The sequence below is a fragment of the Hypanus sabinus genome, chromosome 15, assembly GCF_030144855.1.
Source record: "Hypanus sabinus isolate sHypSab1 chromosome 15, sHypSab1.hap1, whole genome shotgun sequence".
NCBI classification, from domain to species: Eukaryota; Metazoa; Chordata; class Chondrichthyes; order Myliobatiformes; family Dasyatidae; genus Hypanus; species Hypanus sabinus.
Window position 1 is genome coordinate 57529378 of NC_082720.1, and position 21781 is coordinate 57551158.

Consider the following 21781-nt stretch of genomic DNA (forward strand, 5'->3'; position numbering starts at 1 on the left):
AAACTATGTTGAAGTATTTGGGGGCGATCCACTCTCCCAAAGATTTCGTTACGAGTCATGTTCGACATTACAGTCTATCAAAAGGGACATTATCGTTCCCAATAACTTTAGAACTTCTAAAGAAAATAATTTTGTGCTGAACGAATCGATCGGGAAGGAATGTACTGGGATGGCGAATTTTAAGAAAGACAGTTTTACGGAGGTGAGATGATTTTAAGCAGAGAGGTGTATTTGGATATGATTTTGCAAAATAATTATTTTGGCAGCCCAACTATCTATTAAGGTATTTGGTACAAAAATGATTTTATGCTCATCTATTTCCAAACGTCATGGTTTGGGGGTCATGTTATGAGACATTGACTATCGACAGTAATTATGTTTGGAAAACATATTGCTTTCGAAGTGATTCTGTCGAGGCATTTTTTAATCCCACTAACCAATGTTGTTTGATAATCTACTCAATTCTCAGGCTTCTCCGGGTGCAAAACAATTGTTTTCTGTTTCTTCCAATCAAGTGCATTGTATTCCATACTCATGATGTGGTCTCCTAAACATTGACTTTTTGAGTGACCGCATGCAAGAATATATTTCGCCTCTTCAAGGCTTACCTCAATATGCAGTTTAGCCAAGTCAATTCGTCATAGAGTTATACAGCTCAGAACCAGGGACATACTCACCGTAATGTCCAATCAAACCTTTCTTATTCATTTCCATTATTTACAATTTGCTAAAAATGCATTTGCGATGATAACTTGTGTTTTCTCTCTCAGATGCCACCACTGGTACTGCACAAGCTGGCCGCTATATTTCTTGACCACAGTAACGATAACATTTGAGAATATTGTTTCAAAAATGCATCTGATGACTTAGCAGAAGCAAAAAAATACAAGGGTCTTTTCAAATGTTATTTTTAAAGGCTTAATGAGGATTATTTACAAATTCATCAATAGCTTAATAAGATGCATTAAACATATTGACCACATGGACAAAGGGCTTCACTGCAATTTAATTCCGTTCTGATCGAAATATTTTAATGGCTGTACATCCCATGATTTAAGACTTGAATATGCGAAAATTCTGTACTGCTAAGATAACAGAAATGAAATAATGCTCTTCGGTACTTGTTTTGGGAAATGGATCACTAAGCAAGATCTTATTTATATCCAAAACATAATTTCCCTTCAGGACGTATTTGCGAATGACCCTTGCAACCACCATAACTTTTCTGGTGCTGGTACTCACATCCTTATTTTCTCCAGGGAGCCTCAGAGTTGACCTTGGAAATTAAGAATAGTTTATTGTATAGGTCAGTAAAACGTAGCGCTATCGTTGTGGTTACATAAGTTCATTGTGTTCACTGATTGGACTACGGAAAGTGTAAGTTCAGGGAGGGAACAGAGACCAATCCTCATAAAGGGATCAGAAGTGGAGAGAGTGAGCAAACTGAAGTTCTTGGGTGTCGATATTTCTGAGGACCGATCTAGGTCACAACATATTGATGTATGTATAAAGAAAGCAAGCATTCGAGTAGAGTTAGTTTGTCACCTAAAAGACTCGAAAATTTCTATAAATGTACCGTGGCGAGCGTTCTGATTAGCTGCCTCGCAGTCTGTTTTTTTTTGGAGGTGGGGGAGGGGTACAGAGCAACTGCACAAGATCGAGGTAAGCTGCAAAACTTGTAAAATTAGTCAATTCCACCATGGATACTTGCCTCCGTAGAATCCAAGACATCTTCAACCACCATTAAGGACCCCAGCACCAAGAATATGCATTGCGACCGTCAGGAAGCAGGTACAGAAGCTGAAGGAGCACTCACTCAGGGATTCAGGAACAGCTTCCTCCCCTCTATCAACCGATTTCTAAATGGACAATGAAACCATGAACACTACTTCAGTACGTTCTGATTGTACACTACTTATTTAATTTAACTAATTAATATACACATATATACTTACTGTAATTGCCTTTTCTCAGTATTTGTCATGCATTGCATTGTACTGCTGCCGCAATTAAGAGATTTCACGATATATGCCCGTGATATTAAAGCTGATTCTGATTGTTCCTTTTGCAAGTGCAAATAAGTGAGAGGTGGATTGAACCTGCTCCTGAAAACTTCCATATTAGGTTGTTCTCTAAGATGGACAGGGCAAGCACCTAAGAAATTTTATGCGCTGCGATTTAAACGGGAAGTTTAATGCAGAATATTGTTGAGATTTACAAATGTATTTGGAGTTGTATATCCAGCAATAATGGCACGTATTTACGACCAAATTTTGATTATTTTTGTTTGCTTGCTTCTGTAGTAGAAAAATGTTGGAGAACATTTTTATAACCACAATTTACTTGCATCTGGATAAGCCTGTATTTATTGATTATAGTCGCCATGATTTCCTGTAGGAATGGGGATGGCTCACATGTCAGATTGATTTTTGTTTTTGAAGAAATGACGAAGATTGTTAAGGAGAGAAGGAGGAGGAAATTGTTTCAGATTACCTTCGTAAAGCATTTGAAAATTTGTCCCATGGTCTAGAAGGTTACGTTACATGGGATCCACGGTGAACTGTTAAATTATATCCAGTTTAGATGGTTATAGAAAGAACAAGGTAGTAGAGTACCGTTTTTAAGACTGGAAAACTGTGACCAGCGGTGATTTGCAAGCAACGTTGTTGGGTCTTTTTGATGACTGTAATATATCGCTGGATGAAATTACAGGAGATATGATTGCAGGTGTCACAAAAATTGATAGCAGATGTGGATAGTGAAGAAGATTGTTAAAGAATAAAGCAATGTATTGACCAGAAAGGACGTTGTGCGGACAACTGCCAAATGGTCTTATAATGCGACGAGTGCGATAGTTTGTATTTTGTGAGGTCAAAGGCTGGCATATAGATAAAAATCTGGCTGAGCGATGCCACAATAAACCTTCTCACTCAAAGTCAGCAAGACTAAGAAACAAATTATTGAGTTCTGGACGACGAAACAACAGGCCCATAAACCAGTCCTGATCAGGGGATTAGAGGTACAGGAGCCTCAAGACCAATAACACTAGGTTCAAGAAGAGTTATTAACCCTCAGCTATCAGGCTCTTGACGCCTCAGTAAGTCCTGCCGAAGGTTTTCGGCCCGAAACGTCGATTGTGTTCTTTTCCATAGATGCTGCCCGGCCTGCTGGGTTCCTCCAGCATTTTGTAACTCTGTGTTCCGTAGTTAAGCTTTATTTACCTTTCTGAAAATTGTTCTTTTTCTCTCTAGCATCAATTTTTAAAACTCATAACGCAAACATAATAAATTTCTCAATTCTAGGTCGAACTTGAGATAAGCACACACGAATTTCACCTTCAACTGAAATGAGTCGATTTCTAACCTTGCCCTGATGCTTGTTAAACAAGAAAAAGCTGGCTCACATACGTAAGGATTAGAAAACGGCAGTAAAATATTCATTCTTTTCCTATGAATGGCAGGATACTCTTCTTACACAGAACTCCAGAACTTGTCCAATGGTAGGTCAGTAAATCTTATCTAGAGTGCATGATCAGAGTGCAGCTCACAGAGCTATTCCACTTCTCTCAAAGTCAAATACTCAGGCTGTGCAGAAGATTAAGAGAAAGGGTCCCTCACTCAGTCATACACCTGTGAGGAAAGGGAGGAACACGACTGCTCAATTTTGTTCTGCAGTTCTTCCAGTTGGTTTTCAGTAAGACTCGAGACTTTCTAATATCCTTCCTTACTCTCAAGCCCAAGCAGCAGCAGATGCATTTTAAGTTGTTATTTTTTTTCTTTTGCAGAATGATTTTTCAAAAGATTCCGCCTCCCTTTTAATCCAAAAATCTTGTCATTTTAGTCACAACATTTTTTCCAGGCCCTCGTTACGCTGGTTCATATGATAGAAAGTATCAGTTAAGTAGGCTAGTTTCTGTAGCCATTAGTCGTGTTCAAAGTACTTAGCAAAATCTGGTTGTCTTGAAAGTACTCCTCCAATTCACCTTTCAGCTCAAAAACCTTGTTGAGAATGCTTCTTCTGCTAAGCCACTGGATTTCTGTAGTTAGCAGGAGGTCAGTGTGATCTTTGCCCAGGTTTTCGCATAGATTTTCAAGTATTCTCAAGTGAACTGGTCTCTAAGCTACTAAATCGCTTGCTTCCTTAAAATTTTTACCGTGACTTTATTTTCAAAAGCATTAATCTGTCTTGAGATTCCACTAGTTGTTTAAAATAATCAGCATTTTACGTGTTTTACGGCTGTGGTTTGTATTTAAGTGTCTTATCTATTTTTCTAGAGCCATTGCTACATTTATAAGTTGTTTGCCACAGACCTAGGCACAATGGAACAGGACAACGTAGGTTACCAGAACATGTAAATCCATTTGATAAGTAGCTTTTATTGTAAATATATGGCACCGGATGATTACTTTAGTCCCGCCCACTGTTTTTGGCTCCAGAACCTAGAAGAGGCTGGTGGACTTCATGTGGGGCATAAAGAGGCATCCGGTCTCTGCTGTGGTCCTCAGTCCTCCGATCGCGGAGGATGGTCAGTCATTGACCCATCTGACGGCTCTCCGCTACAGGACTCTGCAGAGCTACCTGTTTTGCAACCACCCTCCAAAATGGCATGCAATGGGCGATGTGTTTTCTTCGCCTGATGGGACGGAAGTGCTCATCGAACCCAGGCCTCGGGATACTACGTGGGATGCGGTCGCGCAGAACGTGAGCTGTCTCGCGGGTATGCTCACTGTGCCCTTCTGTGACGTTCGAAAGCATTTCCTGTACGGGTTGCTCTTGGCCACCTTTCACTTCTTCGCCTTCGTCTGCCAACCAATTTCGCCTTGGCGATGTGTATTACCATCTGGCAGTTCCCAGTGAAGATCTCCTTATGAGGGATCTTTCCCCTGTACCTTGGGGACCCAGCGTGGAAGGTGTTGCATGGAACAGTATCGGGCAACTGGTCTTTAAGTAGGTTCACTGACACCCCGTCCACCTGTCCATTCTGTGGTCGGGAAGGTGTCAGTGTGCCACGGCTATATGGAGTGTGAGAGGTTGAAGCCCCTGTTTGAGCATCTGAAGGAGCTGCTGCTCAGGTTCTGGTTGCACTTTAGCCCCGCGCTCTTTATGTACGGATACCCAATACGGAAGTGGAGGGGGGAGGGCGCATAAAGGATCTACTGATGGGCTTCCCCCTGGGCCTCGCCAAGAAGGCCATTCACAAGGTTAGATAGCAGACAGTCGAGCTGTCCGCCAAAGCCCACAGCCTGCCCCTCTTCCAAGGATGTGTTTGTGCCCGGCTGTCCTTGGAGAGGGAGTATGCTGTCACAATGAGTACAGTGGGGGATTTCCGGGAGCGTGCCCCCCACAGCGAATTGAATGTTTTATAGAGAGTGATAATCTTATTTTAATTTGTTCACTGTATTGTAGACACTTAATGATGGTACTTTATGTATCTGTTGAGACCTCTAACGATATTGCTAATGGGGCTGCTCGGTCGCTGCCCACCACTGCGAGTGTTAGAATCGCGCTTTGCGCGAAGTTCAAAAAATGAAGTCTATTTTTTTTTAAATCACGATCTCTCGCGGAATTCCTAGCGACCTCTCCTGGAACCCTAGTGTTCCACGGAACCCAGTTTGAGAAACGCTGCTATATACTGATTCGTCGTCACATTTGATTCGGCAATTGAGATTTAAATATGGAATTGGACCTGCACTTAGCCTCATAGTCATCAGTATAAGGCAAGCAGAGCCGATGCTGAGCACGCATACTTGTGGAGTACCTGTGCTGATTGTGGAAGGTATGGTGTTGCCAATCCGAACTGAATGTGGTCTGCAAGAGAGGAAATCGAGGATCCAGTTGCGCAATGATTTATTGGTGAATAATCTTGATATTTTTTCATTAGTTTTGAGATGATAATAGTATTAAATCATGAGCTGTAGTCAATGAAAAACATCCTGATGTATGCATCTTCGCTGACTAGATATTCCAGAGTTGACTGAAGAGCCAATGAAAATGATATCCTCTGTTGATGTGGCGGGACGGTAGGTAGATGGAGCGGATCCAAGTCGCTTTTATTTCAGGCGTTCAAATGTATTATCATCAAACTCTCAAAGCACATCATTATTGTAGAGGTAAGTGCTAATAGACGATAGGTATTGAGGCAGCTTACCACGTTCTCCTTCGCCACGGGTATAATTTCAGCCTGCTGAATTCAGTATCTTCTCATGATATACACAAAATATTTGATTTGTCACTACATACTTGCAAATAAAATTTGTCCTTGTCTTGCTGCATGTGGCACTGTTTGCTTCACTGGAATTCGGAGCACAAATTGCGTGATCATCAGCAGTCATGCATATCTAGAAGCGCTATTGAAATCGCTGAAGATAACTAAAGAAATAATTAAACATCATTCCGCTAAGTAAATAAATAAGCAATCCTTTATGTCGCTGTAGTTGTAGTTTACAATATATATTGTAAATGAATGTTAGTGACAACTGCAAAATCAGTTCCCAGTGTACTTGCATCGAAGACGTTGGAAAAACATAGTGATAGTTTACAAATAAATTACGGATCACAAATCATCTTCATTCACCGGATACAATTACATGTATTAGGAATTTGCTATGATGTGTTCCCGCTTCATGCAACAAACAGCAACAACGTCAAACAATTATAAAGTATAAATATTCATATAAAATAAGTTTGCAAGTACGGATATGGAATAAAATGTGCAACTATACGTAAATATCAACGTGTATTTATAATGTAGCATCACTATAAATAGTGGTTTAAAGTGTTTACAGTTCAATGCAGTGACTGAGGTAATAGATGGAGGGGGCAGGGTTTCTAAATGGATTGGTTAATCATATTAACTCTCTGTGGGAAGAAGCATCTAAGATGAACTTAAGTTTTATTTTTAAAGCCCTCTAGGGATGTCCAGGACGAATTTTTTTTCGAAAAGGAGGTTGCTGATTGGGTAATGTCCGCCATGATTTTTTTCCTGCCGGCTTCTTTGCCCTGGTCACAAACTGTAAGTCTTATATATTGGAATATTGGTGTCATATATTCCAATATTAATGTTTTCGGCAAATTATTAAAAGAGGTACATTTTACTTTTCGCAGACGCTGACAATCATATGGAGTTCTTCTAGTATTTTCAGTCTTTTTTCAGAGCTCCAGTATTTTACATTTCTACTTAAGAGTTTGATCTTTTGGGTAAATCGTACAGATTATCGTCATTCGAAATGTAGAACATCACAGTAAACTTAAAAATATTTCCTGATTAAATACAAAGAGATACTATGACTCTGAGGACTCATAATCAAGAGCTCAAAATGGCAGTAAATTCAAGAAAGAATAATATACCTGTGTCAAATCTGGGGTTAGATTTTTGAGTCCAATGCATCTGTATCTCCTCACAAACAATTTGTTCATGCTTAGTGTGTAATATTTTAATCTGAATATAGATTCTGAGAAACCTGATCAGCAGAACTCAAAAGCAAACAAAAAAGAAATATCCAGGGGCTGAAATAAATTTTAATTGTGCAACAATAAATACAATTCTGTGCAAATTTACACCTATCTAGCTTTAAGAAATGAGCGGAATCGTGATTGGTGGATATGAATAAGTTTCTCCACCAATCCTGGGCTGCGATGTAATGAGTGATCCGGACAACCCCCTTCATGACTCAGCCACCATCACGGCGGATCAGACACAGTGAAAACGGGATAACCAGCAGCTCCGTGGAATTTTGGCAGGAATGCTCTTGAAACTTTAAGCAAAATGCGAGTATACGAATATTTTTTTTCGGGATACATAAAAGGTACGAGTTTCTTTGTGTTGATATTTTGTTCTATTTAACGCCGGCTCGCTGTTGAAAAGGAAAATGAAGGCAATAGTCGGGGCATGAAACAATTGGAATGTATTATCCTGGCAATGAAATATAAAATATATTGGCTGGTAAAATTGCAATTATTATTCTGCACGTTCTCCCCATGGGATGTTGTATCTGGTCAGATCAATTATTCTGTCCCTGAAGAATTGCAACCAGGAGCCTTTGTTGGGGAAATCGCGGCCGATTTTGGTTTAGATGTGAAGCAGCTGTCGGTTCGAGGTTTACGGATAGGACCCGGTCCTGGGAAGCAATATTTCGACGTAAATTTGGAGAATGGGATTTTATTTATGAAAGAAATTATCGACAGAGAACTGCTTTGTGGGTCGAATCCCGATTGTCGCTTATCGTTGGATGTTGTGCTTGAAAATCCCTTAAGCCTGCACACGGTGGAAGTGGAGATTCTCGATGTAAATGATAATGCTCCTAGTTTCCCGAAAAGACAGCTTCGCCTTGAAATCATGGAGCTTGCAGCCCCGGGTATGCGATTTCCTCTTGAACCCGCACACGATCCTGACATTGGCACAAACTCTTTGCAAACCTACCAGCTAGAATCAAATGAGTATTTTACTCTGGACGTGCAAAGGCGCAGCGGGAAGGGAAAACGGCCAGTGTTATTGTTACAAAAACCATTGGACAGGGAAACGATGTCAACGCACAATGTGACGTTAACAGCTAAAGACGGCGGTTTGCCGCCGAGATCAGGGACAGCTCTGATTATGATCATAGTGAAAGATGTTAACGACAATGCGCCGGTTTTCTCTCAACCGGTTTACAGAATCAGTCTTCTAGAATCTGCGCCGAAAGGAACCCTAGTGATCACGTTGAACGCGACTGACTTGGACGATGGCCTCAACGGGGAGATAATATATTCATTCCGTAGCCATATTTCTGCTGCTTCTCGTGAGCTGTTTGACCTGAATTCCAAAACAGGTGAAATCAGACTCAAAGGGAAGTTGGACTATGAAAAAAAACGCGGGTTTGAGATTAACATACAGGCGATGGATAAGGGTTCAGGCGCTGTTCCCGAGTACTGTGACGTAATGGTTCACATTATCGATGTGAATGATAACGCACCTGAGGTAACTTTACGGTCATTGCAAGCCATAGTTTCTGAGGACGCACCACCTGGAACTGTCGTGGCTTTCTTCAATACAGAAGACCGTGATTCCGAACAAAATGGTCAAGTACAATGTCAAATTCCAAAGCAATTGCCTTTCAATTTAGATTCATCTATAAAGAACTATTACAGAATTCTTGTGCAAAATCAATTGGATCGCGAATACACATCAAAGTACGATATTGTTGTAACATGTACGGACGCGGGAGACCTTCCACTCAGCTCCAAGAAAACCATCCGAGTAGAGGTTTCAGATATAAATGACAACGCACCAGCGTTTTCTCGCTCAGTATACACAGCAAATGTTATGGAGAACAATGTTATTGGGACATCCATATTTTCCATGACGGCCTTCGATTCAGATCTCGGCGAAAATGCTCAAATAATCTTTTCTATCTTGGAGTCTCTGGTTCAGAATTCCTCAATAACATCCTATGTCTCAATTAACTCTTCGAGTGGTGTCATTTATGCTCAGAGATCTTTTGACTACGAACAATTGAAAAGCTTCCAGATTCATGTTGAAGTGCGGGATTCTGGTGCGCCTGCGCTGAAAGGTAATGCTTCAGTGAAAGTGGTTATCCTTGATCAGAATGATAATGCTCCAGTGATTACACATCCTTTACCCGAATACGGGCCAACAGCAATAGAAACAATATCCAGGTTTGCAGAACCAGGATCTTTGGTTGTAAAGGTATCGGCCACCGATGCCGACTCTGGTCAAAATTCTCGACTCTCTTATCAAATTTTTCAGGCCACCCATCATAATCTTTTTACTATTTCCGCAGACACTGGTGAAGTTTGGACTATCCGTCGAATTCTGAACAGGGATACCTCTAATCAAAGGCTGGTGGTCGTCGTAAAGGATAATGGAATTCCATCACTCTCTTCCAGTGTGACTATTGTATTATCTGTTGTTGGAACAAATATTGAATCATTTCCAAGTGCCAGCAGCTCGTCGACAGATCCGAGGTATACACCTGAACTGAGTCTTTCCCTGGTTATAGCTTTGGGAATAATATCCAGCGTTCTCTTCATAATTTTAGTCATACTCGCCATTAAAGTTCACATAAACAGGAATGGCATGGTACACGGGCACTATTCAATGGGAACTTGTTGTTGCTTTGAATCAAGAAATTCTTGGAATGGAATTCAGAGGGCCAGTAAAAACCTTCAGATACAACCGAACTATGTTGAAGTGTTTGGGGGCGATCCGCTCTCTCAGAGATTTCGTTACGAGTCATGTTCGACATTGCAGTCTACCAAGAGGGATTTCATCGTGCCCAACATATGTAGAACATCTGCAGACAAGAATTATGTATTAAGCGAAACTATCGTCAAAGAAAACACTGAAATGGTGAAGTCTGTAAAACACAGTGTGTCCCAGGTGAGGATGTTTTAAGCAGAGAATATAATCTTCAAATGTTCTGTTTTTGTACAGGTGTGCTAACACATTATCAGCATATACCGCGTGGGAATCATATTTTGTGCAACCATTCTATTTCCAAAAGATATTATCGCTTGCGTTATGGGTCAGTAAATCTGTCGCCATATTATGTCTTGATACCTTTCGCATTTTTAGAGGCGTTTTAATCCCATTTAATAACATACTCAGCTATAGGTCAGTTGATTATACACCCGTTCCGGTAACCAAACATTCCTGCCGGTGAAAAGCAATTCTCCCATTATCCTTCCAGTCTAGGGCATTGTATTCCGTGCTCGCGGTGTGGTTTCATTTAAAATGACACATATAAATGCAGTTTGAGTGACCAGATTGAAAATATACTTCCTGTTAACATACAATCTGTTGAAGGAACACAGTAATCAAGCTGAATCTCTGGGAACAAATGAAGTGTCAACGGTTATAATCGAAACCTTGAATCATGACTCAAGTTTAATATCGTTTAAGTTAAATGATTGATTTTTTTGTTGAGGATGTGACTAAACACGTTGATGAAGGAAGAGCAGTGGATATATATATATGGATTTCAGCAAGACATTTGATAAGGTATCCCATGCAAGGCTTATTGAGAAAGTAAGGTAGTGTGGGATTCAAGGGGACATTGCTTTGTGGATCCAGAACTAGCTTGCCCACAGAAGGCAAAGAGTGATTATAGACGGGTCATATTCTGCATGGAGGTCGGTGACCAGTGGTGTGTCTCAGGGATCTATTCTGAGACCCTTACTCTTCGTGATTTTTGTAAATGACCTGAATGAAGAAATAGAGGGATGAGTTAGCAAGTTTGCTGATGACAGAAATATTGGAGGTGTTGTGGATAGTGTGCAGGACTGTCAGAGGTTACAGCAGGACATTGATAGGATGGCAAACTTAGTTGAGAAGTGGCAGATAGTGTTCAACCAAATACATGAGAAGTGGTTAATTTTGGTAGTTCAAATATGACGGCAAAATATAGTATTAATAGTAAGACTCTTAGCAGTGTGGAGGATCAGATAGATCTTGGGGTTGAGTCCATACGACGCACAAAGCAGCTGCGCAGGTTGACTCTGTGGTTAAGAAGGGGCACGGTGTATTAGCGTTCACTAATCGTTGAAGTGAATTTAGGAGCTGAGAGATAATGTTGCAGCTATATAGGTCCATTGTCAGACCCCACTTGGAGTACTGTGCTCATTTCTGGTCACCTCACTACAGGAAACATCTGGAAGCCATAGAAAGGGTGCAGAGGAGATTTACACGGATGTTGCCTGGATTGGGGAGGATGCTTTATGAGACTAGGTTGCGTGAACACGGCCTTATCTCCTTGCAGCGAAGGAGCATGAGAGGTGACCTGATAGAGGTATACAAGATGATATGATAAGAGGCATTGATTGTGTGGATAGTTAGAGGTTTTTTCCTAGGACTGAAATGATTGCCAGAAGAGGACACCGGTTTAAGGTGCTGGGGAGTATGTACAGAGGAGATGGTAGGGGTAAGGTTTTTACTCAGAGAGTGGTGAGTGCGTGGAATGGGCTGCCAGTAAGGGATACGATAGGCCCAAGGTCTTTTAAGGGTCTTTTGGATAGATACATGGACCTTACAAAAGTAGAGGGCTATGGTTAAGCTTAGTAATTTCTAAGGTTGGGACATGTTCGGCACAACTTTGTGGGTCGAAGGGCCTGTATTGTGCTATAGGTTTTCAGTGTTTCTGTCGTTGTTTAATACCCGCTTTTGATTCTCGTGCATAGTCTCTCGGGGTGTCTAAGCCCCAATTGTCATTCTCTTTATTTCTGCATTCTACACCAGCTCTGAATTTGGATAACCTTACTATTCCTCAGAAACTTAACCTCAACGGGGGAATAAACCGTATCTTTCATCCCTACATCATTTAACTCTCGTTACTCATTATGCAGTATTATTTTATTATGGAATTTATTTCATTATGGAAATAAATTATTTCCCATGTTGTACTTTTGTATTAAATGCGCCGTATCAATGTGCATCTGGGCTGTACACCTTAAGTTTTTTTCTTTCCATAGATGCTGCCTGATATGTTGGTTGTAACCAACGAACTCTTTTGTTTCCGATTTCAATAGTCCCACGTCTGCAGCTTTTCCCAGTTCCGTCAGTTTTATTCTCGCGAATTGTCCTCAGCTGTTCTTCCAAAGTTTAATAGTCTCCATTGAAACCTTGGCGCCATTACATGTCTTGCTAGCACGTAAACAACTTTTCTTTGCAATCACTGAGATATCTCAAACTCTTATCCTTTTACCTACCAGTCGATCGCCCACCTCAAACTTAATTACCCTAAAATGGCCGTTTATCGTTTTCTCCAATATAATGTCATCGACCCAAAACATAAAAATTCTTCCCCCCTCTATGAATGTTAAGTTCTCTGCTGAGTATCTCCATGCTTCTTTATTTCAGCGGTTAAATTCCTTTAAAACGTATTCAAGACTTACGTGCCAATAAAGATATCTAGGCAAATGTTCCGAAAACAATAGCATTCGCGGTAACGTATTTTAGGTTCGATCTTTCTTCCATGCACCATTTGTTCTTTGAGGTGAGCATGATTAAACGTTGACACCCTTTCTGGAATAGAAGCAGAAGAAAGATCCACAGAAAAATCGTGTTTTAAAAGGTATTTCTGATCACTAGCACACTGTCGTTTGGTGGACTGGTTACACAAAAGCTAGATATTGGATTTCCTGAAGTGAAACAGTGATAATATAATAAGACCTCAAAATATTGTTTGCAAGATGCATTGGGATGTCCTTATAGGACGTTAGTCATGTAAGGGCCTTTTAAAAGTTTTGTTGGCCCTCGCATTGTCTTCTACCATTTGCAAGACATTCTATTCATGCAAGTAACCACGGAAGTACAGAGCGTTTGTCTTCAGTACAATGAATTTCTGGTCTAAACGTTTTAATAGGTTTCGATTGGACAATTGAACACGTGAATATCTCGAATTTTCTTACAGTCAAGCCAAAAGGAACATACATATTTGTCTTCTGTAACCAGTGTTTGGAAATGGATCACGAAGACTGTTCTTCTCTTTTGCCTCATAGATATTTGTCCTTGGGAGGTAGATGTGAACGCTCTTTTGATATACCATAGTCATTGTGATAAAGGTGTTTGCGTTTCGTTGAGTGAGCCCCAGAAATTTTGACTCTATGATTATGAAGAGGCAACGGTATATTATCTAGTCAGGGAAATGTTGCATATTGATTCTCGTCCTCTAATTACATTGTCTCTTAGTAAGCACCTAGTAGGAGTATTGTGCATGCTCCTGAATGGTTGTATATTGTCCTACATGCTACTGTGGACTGAGAGATCGTCTAATAAATATTATGCACTACGAATTAAGTTGGAAGATTTGTCCAGAATATTATTACGTTTTCTAAATGAGTTATACATCCAGCAACCGAAATATTGATCTGGTAGTTGCACTGATTCGTATGTTTTTAGACGACACGCAGGGGGACAGAAATTTGGAGATATGGATAGTGTCACAGTTACAAAATATAGATCATATGAAGAATTGTAGGAAGACGTGTAGATGGAAGTCAAACTAGATGTGTATGACGTTCAAATAAGTGGATCCTTTGGAACACTGAAGTTTAGAGGCATTTTGGGAAGGAAATACTTAACTGCCTGGAACAGGAAATGTGCATGTAGTACCGAAGGCATAGACATTGCTTCCATTACTGGCTAGTTGGGGTAATGGGAAGAAAAGTGAGGAAAAGTGTCGTATATTGAAAATTTAAGATCGAACGAACTTAGAGAATTATTTGTAGTGCGCTTTGCCGATATATGTAAGATGTTGACCTTTTGGAAATGGTACAGCAGACATTTGCCAAAATGTTGCGTAGAATTGCTTAAAGTAGATGACCAATAAGAGATGCTTGATAAACGTGGATTGCCTTTTCTTGTGCATCGAAGGCTAAGTGACAACCATATAAAAATGTATAACATTATGGGTGCGCTAATTACGATACATTGTCAGAGTGCTGCACGTGGTACAACTATCAGATAGTGGACGCCATTGCTTTCAGATGTTGGGGACTTGGGAGAAGTTCAAAGAATATTTGTGAGTATGGTTTGGTCTTTACACAGAGAATGGTAGATACCTGTAATAAAAGAAATGGACTTAAAAGGATACGATAGCAATGTTTAATAGACGACGAGACAGATACTCAAACAAGCATGAAATAAAAGAATACAAAAGGTACGCCCAGAGTTATGATTGTTCAAGTATGCTTGCTGCACATTTCTATTTTCTTTCCATGTCTGCTGTAAATCTGGAAATATTTCAGAACATGACCTTTTTCATTTCACAGTCAAATACTTTACGTAGCGGGGTTTTTTTTTAATTTTGGTAAATAGTGACACTGATTGCCAGAACAGACTTATCATGCTGTATAATTTACTCGGGATGCTACTGGATCAGTGGAATAATAACGAAAAAGCCTACCACAAGTAATAGATACAGCCAGTCCCTCACAGGAAAAAAAGTTCCAACCTTCTGAGCATATCTACAAGGAGAATTGCCCTAAGGACGCAACACCCATCATCAAGGATGTCAAGGCCATGTTCTGTTCTTGCCTCCGCCATCGGAAAGAAGGTAGAGAAGCCTTCGGTCCCACATAACCAGGTTGAGGAACAGTTATTACCCTTCAACCATCAGGCTCATAAACCAGCGTCAACCCACTTCACTCACCTCAATTCTGAACTGATTCCACAGACCAAGTTTCCCGGATTCTACAACTCATGTTGTTAATATTATCAATCTATTCATTAATTAATTAATACGTGCATTAATACGTTCATTTATTCACTTACTTAATCATCTATTAATTTGTTTCATAATTTAGCTATAAATTTATCTCAGTTTACCTACTTTTATTTATTTATTTATCGTTCATTTATTTGCACGTTTATTTATTTATTATTTGTTATTTTCTTTGCCCAATTTGTCTTCTTTTGTACATTGGTTGTTTGTCAGTTTTTGGTTGAGTATAGTTTTTCATTGACTCTATTCTATTTCTTTGTTCTACTGTTATTGCTTGGAGTAATATATCAGAGTAATATATGATGACACTTACATACTTTGATAATGAATTTAGTTTGAACGTTCACCTTTGAAATGTTTTAAACTATAGATAAAAGTGAATTAATGTGCTAAGGGGCATAAGCAACTGTAGTTGTAAAATGAAAATAAAGTACTGTGAGAATGATGAAACACAGATTACTTTGTACATAATGCAGATAATTGATTTTCATTTTGATAAAATCAATTAATATATAATTTAGTTATTGATGCTGCTGACATGCAACAACAGTTTTACAGACTACTAATTCATTGTTGATTATAGATGGAAAATTGTGATGCAGAGATACATTGCTGTATTTGATCATGGTTTTGAACGCTATTATTTTTGCAATTGATCTTCAAAGTATTCAGTGCTATTGGACCTGAAAATTCGATTCTAAAGCGAACATTTCACAGAAATCTGAACGATCCAAACTGCTCGCAGAAATTTCAATTGTACAACAAGAATTAGAACCAAATCATCGCCAAAGTATGCACTTCTTGCTTTAAGAAGTGAGCTGCACTCTGATTGGCCAGTTATGAATACAATGTTGTCCACCAATCAGAAGCTGAGATGTGCCTGGTGATCTGCACAGTCCCTTAAATGTGCAGCCGCCATCTTCTAAGTTCAGACGCCACGAAAACTGGATAACCGTAGACCGGGAAGGTTTGTGTACGATTTATCTCGAATAGAAGACAACGTGTGAACGTTTAAATGAAAATATTCCTGCAATTTCCAAGAAGGTATAGATATATTCAGCGTCATGTTTGTTCCATCTAATTTAAATCGCCGTTAAAAGGCATTGTCTCAGATGAAAACATTGGTATGATTTCTCCTGGAAATGAGATATAATATAAACTGGCTGTTGAAATACCAACTGTTTTGCTCTTTGTTCTGTCGTTGGAATCTAGCTTCTGGGCAGATTCGTTACTCCGTTCCCGAGGAATTACAACCGGGTGCCTTTGTTGGGAATATCGCAATTGATTTGGGGTTTGATTTAAAGCAGCTGTCAGCTCGCAGATTGCGGGTGGCGCCCAGTCCGAGGAAGCAGTATGTTGAGGTAAATTTGGAAAATGGGGTTTTATTTGTGAATGAAAGAATCGATCGGGAACAACTTTGCGGGCCAAGCAGCGATTGCATTTTATCCTTGAACGTTGTACTTGAAAATCCTCTTGGTCTGTATCAGGTGGAAGTAGAGATTATCGATGTAAATGACAACGCTCCCAGTTTCCCTGAAAGCCACATGCGCTTGGAAATCTCAGAAATTATGGCACCGGGAGTGCGATTCCCCCTCGAGGCCGCGTACGATCCGGACATTGGAACTAACTCCTTACAAACATACCAGCTCCTTCCCAATGCATATTTTATTCTTGATGTACAGGAGCGCAGTGGGAAAGGAAAGCTACCGGTGTTGATGTTGCAGAGCCCTTTAGACAGAGAAACGGTAACAAGTCTCCAGTTAACGCTTTTAGCCGAAGACGGCGGTGTTCCAATGAAATCAGGCAAGGCCGAGATAACAATTATAGTGCAGGATGCGAATGACAACGCTCCTGTTTTTTCGCGGTCCGTTTATACCGTGAGTCTGTTGGAAACGGCCCCATTACGATCCCTCATTATTACAGTAAACGCCACGGACTTGGATGACGGACCTAATGGAGAGATAACGTATTCCATCAGTAGCCACAGTTCTAAAAATATTCCCGAAGTATTTAGTGTCGATTCAAAAACCGGTGAAATCAGATTGAAAGGACACCTGGACTATGAACAAAGTAATTTTTTTGAGATTAATATTCAAGCAGTCGATAATGGCCCTTACGCGATACCGCAGCACTGTGATGTGCTGGTGAATGTTATCGATGTGAATGACAATGCTCCTGACATGAAGTTAACGTCTACGTTAAGTGCGGTGCCAGAGGATACCTCTGTTGGGACAATAGTGGCACTCCTCAGCGTAGATGACAAAGATTCTGGACAAAATGGACAGGTGCAATGCAAAATATCAAGCCAACTGCCGTTTAAGCTCGACTCGTCTGTAGAAAACTTTTATAGACTGCTTATACGGCAATCGCTTGATCGTGAAACTACTTCCAGGTATGATATTACCATAACATGTACGGATGCGGGGTATCCTAATCTAACATCCACAGAAACGATTCGACTAGATGTGACAGATGTTAATGACAATGCTCCGAGGTTTCTACAAGCAGTACACACAGCGCATGTCATGGAGAACAACGTTATTGGTGCTTCCATATACTCGTTAACTGCTTTTGACTCAGACATAGGACAGAACGCCCGTCTGAACTTTTCCATCCTGCCATCTCAGGTTCAGAATATCCCTATTGACTCTTATATCTCCATCAACGCACAAAGTGGTGTCATATATGCTCAGAAATCTTTTGACTATGAGAAATTTAAAAAAATTAAGATTTACGTTCAGGTGCAGGATTCTGGAACCCCACCCCTCCGCAGTAACTCCTCTGTAGATGTTGTTGTCCTTGATCAGAACGACAACGCTCCAGTCATCGTGTATCCTTCGCCTCAATATGGGTCAACAGTAATGGAGACAATATCCAGGTTTGCTGAACCTGGACACCTCGTTGTCAAGGTGTCTGCTACTGACGCCGATGCCGGTCAGAATGCTCGTCTATTTTATCAGGTAGTGCAAGCCACTCATCGCAATCTGTTCACAATTTCAGCAGACACAGGGGAAATTTGGACAATCCGCCGTATTGAGAACAAGGATGCCTCCAAGCAAAGGCTGGTGATTGTCGTGAGAGATAATGGAACTCCATCACTCTCTGCCACTGTGACCATAATATTATCCGTGGAAGGGGACGAAATGATGTCTAGTGCCACCAATTTATCCAAAAACGACGATTTTGCTCCCGATTTGAACTTCTCCTTGGTCATCGCCTTAGGAACAACTTCTGCTGTCTTGCTAATTATTTTAGTTATCCTCGCGTTTAAGGTTCATAAAACAAGAAATGATGTTGGATGTCGATACAGATCTCTGAATACCTGTTGCTGCTTGGGATCAAGGAATTCTTTGAATGGGATTCAAAAGGCCAGCACGAGCCTTCAGATACCACCGAACTACGTTGAGGTATTCGGAGGTGATCCACTTTCCCAGAGTTTCCGTTACAAGTCCTGTTCAACGTTGCAGTCTGTGAAGAGAGACCTCGCGATCCAGCAAACTTGCGGGTTGTCTACAGATTCGCATTACAGCCTGCGGAAGTTTGTTCGGAAAGAGAATGCAGGAATGACAAAGCCTGAGGAGTGCAATTGCAATGTATATACTGAGGTGAGGATTTGCTGAAGAGAATCGAAATCGGTAACTATTTAATTTGAATATCTTGCAAACATTTGTGTCATTATGATCACTGTACTAACTAGGATGAAATTAATGTTATGGTCACAATCTCAGTGTGGACACAGTGATCAAATACTATTTCTAAGTGTATAATGGGTTTATGTTACACAGTGTTTAGGTTTTTTTTTTGCAATTGCATGTAACTCCACGGCTTGATCCCTCTGTGAAAGGCTGTGTGGAGGTGGGTTCTAAGCCGTTTAGAACTTATTCTGATAACAAATCGCGTTAAAATTAACTTGTGGTAAATTACTGAGTAAATATGTTCCAGGCACTATGAACACTGCCTTTGCAGAAAAAAGGTATTCGTTGCTCAAACCCTTGGGTTTGGTGTGAGCAAACTGGTTTCGGTACTGTCCCCATTCAATATTAAAAGGTGCCGTTTTTTTGGTCACATGAGATTTACAATGTAAACTCTCTTTGTATTCGGAAATCAGAGACACCTGAAATAAAACAGGGAAGTAACAAACTTCTCAGCAACCTAAGCAATGTTGGAGAAATTAGAGCTAACATTCCAGACCGATAAAGTAGTCGATGAAAAATGCGCATACTGAAACGTTAATACCTTTCTCCATCCGCCCGTAAAAAGTTTTGAACAACTTCTGTGCTGAGAACGATCGCATTTAAACTATCATTTAAGTTGTGGAATTGGGAAGAACTATTGGAATTAGGGAAATATGTTTTGAATCCAGATATTGTAGTTTGATTGGCTAATGAGCAGTCGCAGGATATTTCACCTAATAAGACCGGGGTCGTATTCTTATCTACATTTGATCTTGGGAATACATTAATGAGGCAGAGCAACGAAAATTTGAATTTACTCAAGGCGATGCATGTTGAGTCGAACAGTAAGAGCAGGGTCGACAAAATAAATGGAAATACCATAGACAATATAGTGAAAGATGGTTAACATGGTAAACAAATCGAGTGACATTCAAGGTGACAGCATAAATTTCAACATAAAGTTGACTGAGGCAGAGAGTTTCAGTCCTAACAAGTAATTGAAGAGTCTGGGCATATTTTCATTGGAATTAAGCAGGCTGAGCGGAGGTGGCGGCTTCTTTGAGATTTATGCAAATAAGTGGAGGGCGAACTGGGTAGATAGTAAGAACATTTTCCCCATAACAAAACTACCAAAGATATTGGTTTATGGAAATGTCAAAGAGGTTGAGCCGAAATGTAAAAAAGACATTTTTTTTGTACTCAGAGGATGTTAGAAATTTGAAATGCATTGCTTGAGTGGGTGGTGGAAATAGGTGCGTGACAACAATTAACAAATATCTATGTGAGCACTTGAATGACCAAACCACGGAATACTGCAGAGCAATTCTTTATAAATACAATTGATGTAAATATTTAATTTGCTCATGGATATGGCATGGATCCGATGGGCGAATTATTCTGTTTCAATGCCGTGACTAACAAGACCATCTTCATGAATAATCACGGAAAATACGGTGACAGTCCGCTCATGCGCATTTTCTGGAGTCCTGCCTGTGATTATAATGACACTCGTTAAACTTAAACCCATCGCCACTACTAGGATATAGCCAACCGAAAGCAACACGCTAGAGTCCTCTGTCTTGGCACAGTCTTTGCCCAGATATAGCCCATTTAGATGAAGGTCCTCCCTCTCTTCCAGAAAGGAGTTTTTGGAGTTTCAGTTGTCGTTTCTGTAGCTCTGGGTTTTTACGCAAATGGGTTTCTCATGCCATGCCTAACTCTCCTCCTATCACAGCCGGGCTTGGTCCGTGTATGTTGACATAATGTCAGAAAACGTTGGTTGAAAGTCTTTGATATGCTATGGTATTGCACATATGAAGCAACTGGGATAATTTTCTACAATACGTTCTTTGGAAGCATGAATGAATATTTTAGATTTGAGATTAAATTGAAAAGTGAGCCAGGAAGCTTCATCTCGGTAGTGTCAAAATTTTTGTATGTTTTGATGTTACCATAAGATGATAAGACCATAAGATATATGAGCACAATTAAGCTATTTCATCATGGCTGGTCCAATATTCCTCTCAGCCCTAATCTCCTGCCTTCACCCGATGTCCCTTCATGCCCTGACCAATGTTGAGTCTCTCAATCTCTGCATTAAATATATATATATATATATATATATATATAAACTTGGCTTCTACAGATGTGTGGCAAAGAATTCCACAGATTCATCACCCTCTGAGTAAACAAATACCTCCTTATTTCCTTTCTAAAAGAGGCCCTTCTATTCTGAGCCAGTGTCCCCTGGACTTAGACTCTCCCACCATGGGACACATCCTCGCCTCTATCAAGGCCTTTCACCATTCGGTTGGTTACAATAAGTTCACCCCTCATTCTGCTGAACTGCAGTGAATACAGCTCTGGAGCCATCAGATGCTCTTCATATGACAAGCCATTCAATCCTGGAATCAATTCTGTAAACCTCTTCAGTTTCAGCACATCCTTTCTAAGATAAGGTGCCCAAACCTGCTCACAATACTCCAAGTGAGCCCTCACCAATGCGTTATAATGTTTCAGTGTTACATCCTTGCTTTTATAGTTTAGACCTGTTGAGTTGAATGTTAGCATTGCATTTGCCATCCTCATCACAGACTCAACCTGCAAACTAACCTTCAGAGAATCCTGCACAATTGAATTGAATTGACTTTATTTCTTACATTCTTCATATACATGAGGAGTAAAAATCATTACGTTACATCTTCATCTGAATGTGCAATGTGCAATCATAGTAATAATACATAGAATAGTCAATGTAGTATAGGGTACACTCAAATCAGCGTGAATTCATCAATCTGATGACCTGGTGGAAGACACTGTCCCGGAGCCTGTTGATTGTTGTCCTGACAAGGACTCCAAAGTCCCTTTACATCTCAACTCTTTGCATTT

General features: G+C 40.2%; 1 protein-coding gene across 1 annotated transcript; it reads left to right on the forward strand.

Moving 5' to 3' along the window:
* Positions 1-7888: 7888 nt before the first annotated feature.
* Positions 7889-10393, forward strand: LOC132405249 (protocadherin-10-like). Its single transcript, XM_059989932.1, has one exon. It carries the CDS (start codon positions 7889-7891, stop codon positions 10391-10393), a length of 2505 nt encoding a protein of 834 aa, XP_059845915.1.
* Positions 10394-21781: the final 11388 nt, after the last annotated feature.

Excerpts from the sequence above, each read along its gene's own strand:
- LOC132405249 (XM_059989932.1), top strand. The coding sequence starts at position 7,889 with ATGAAACAATTGGAATGTATTATCCTGGCAATGAAATATAAAATATAT.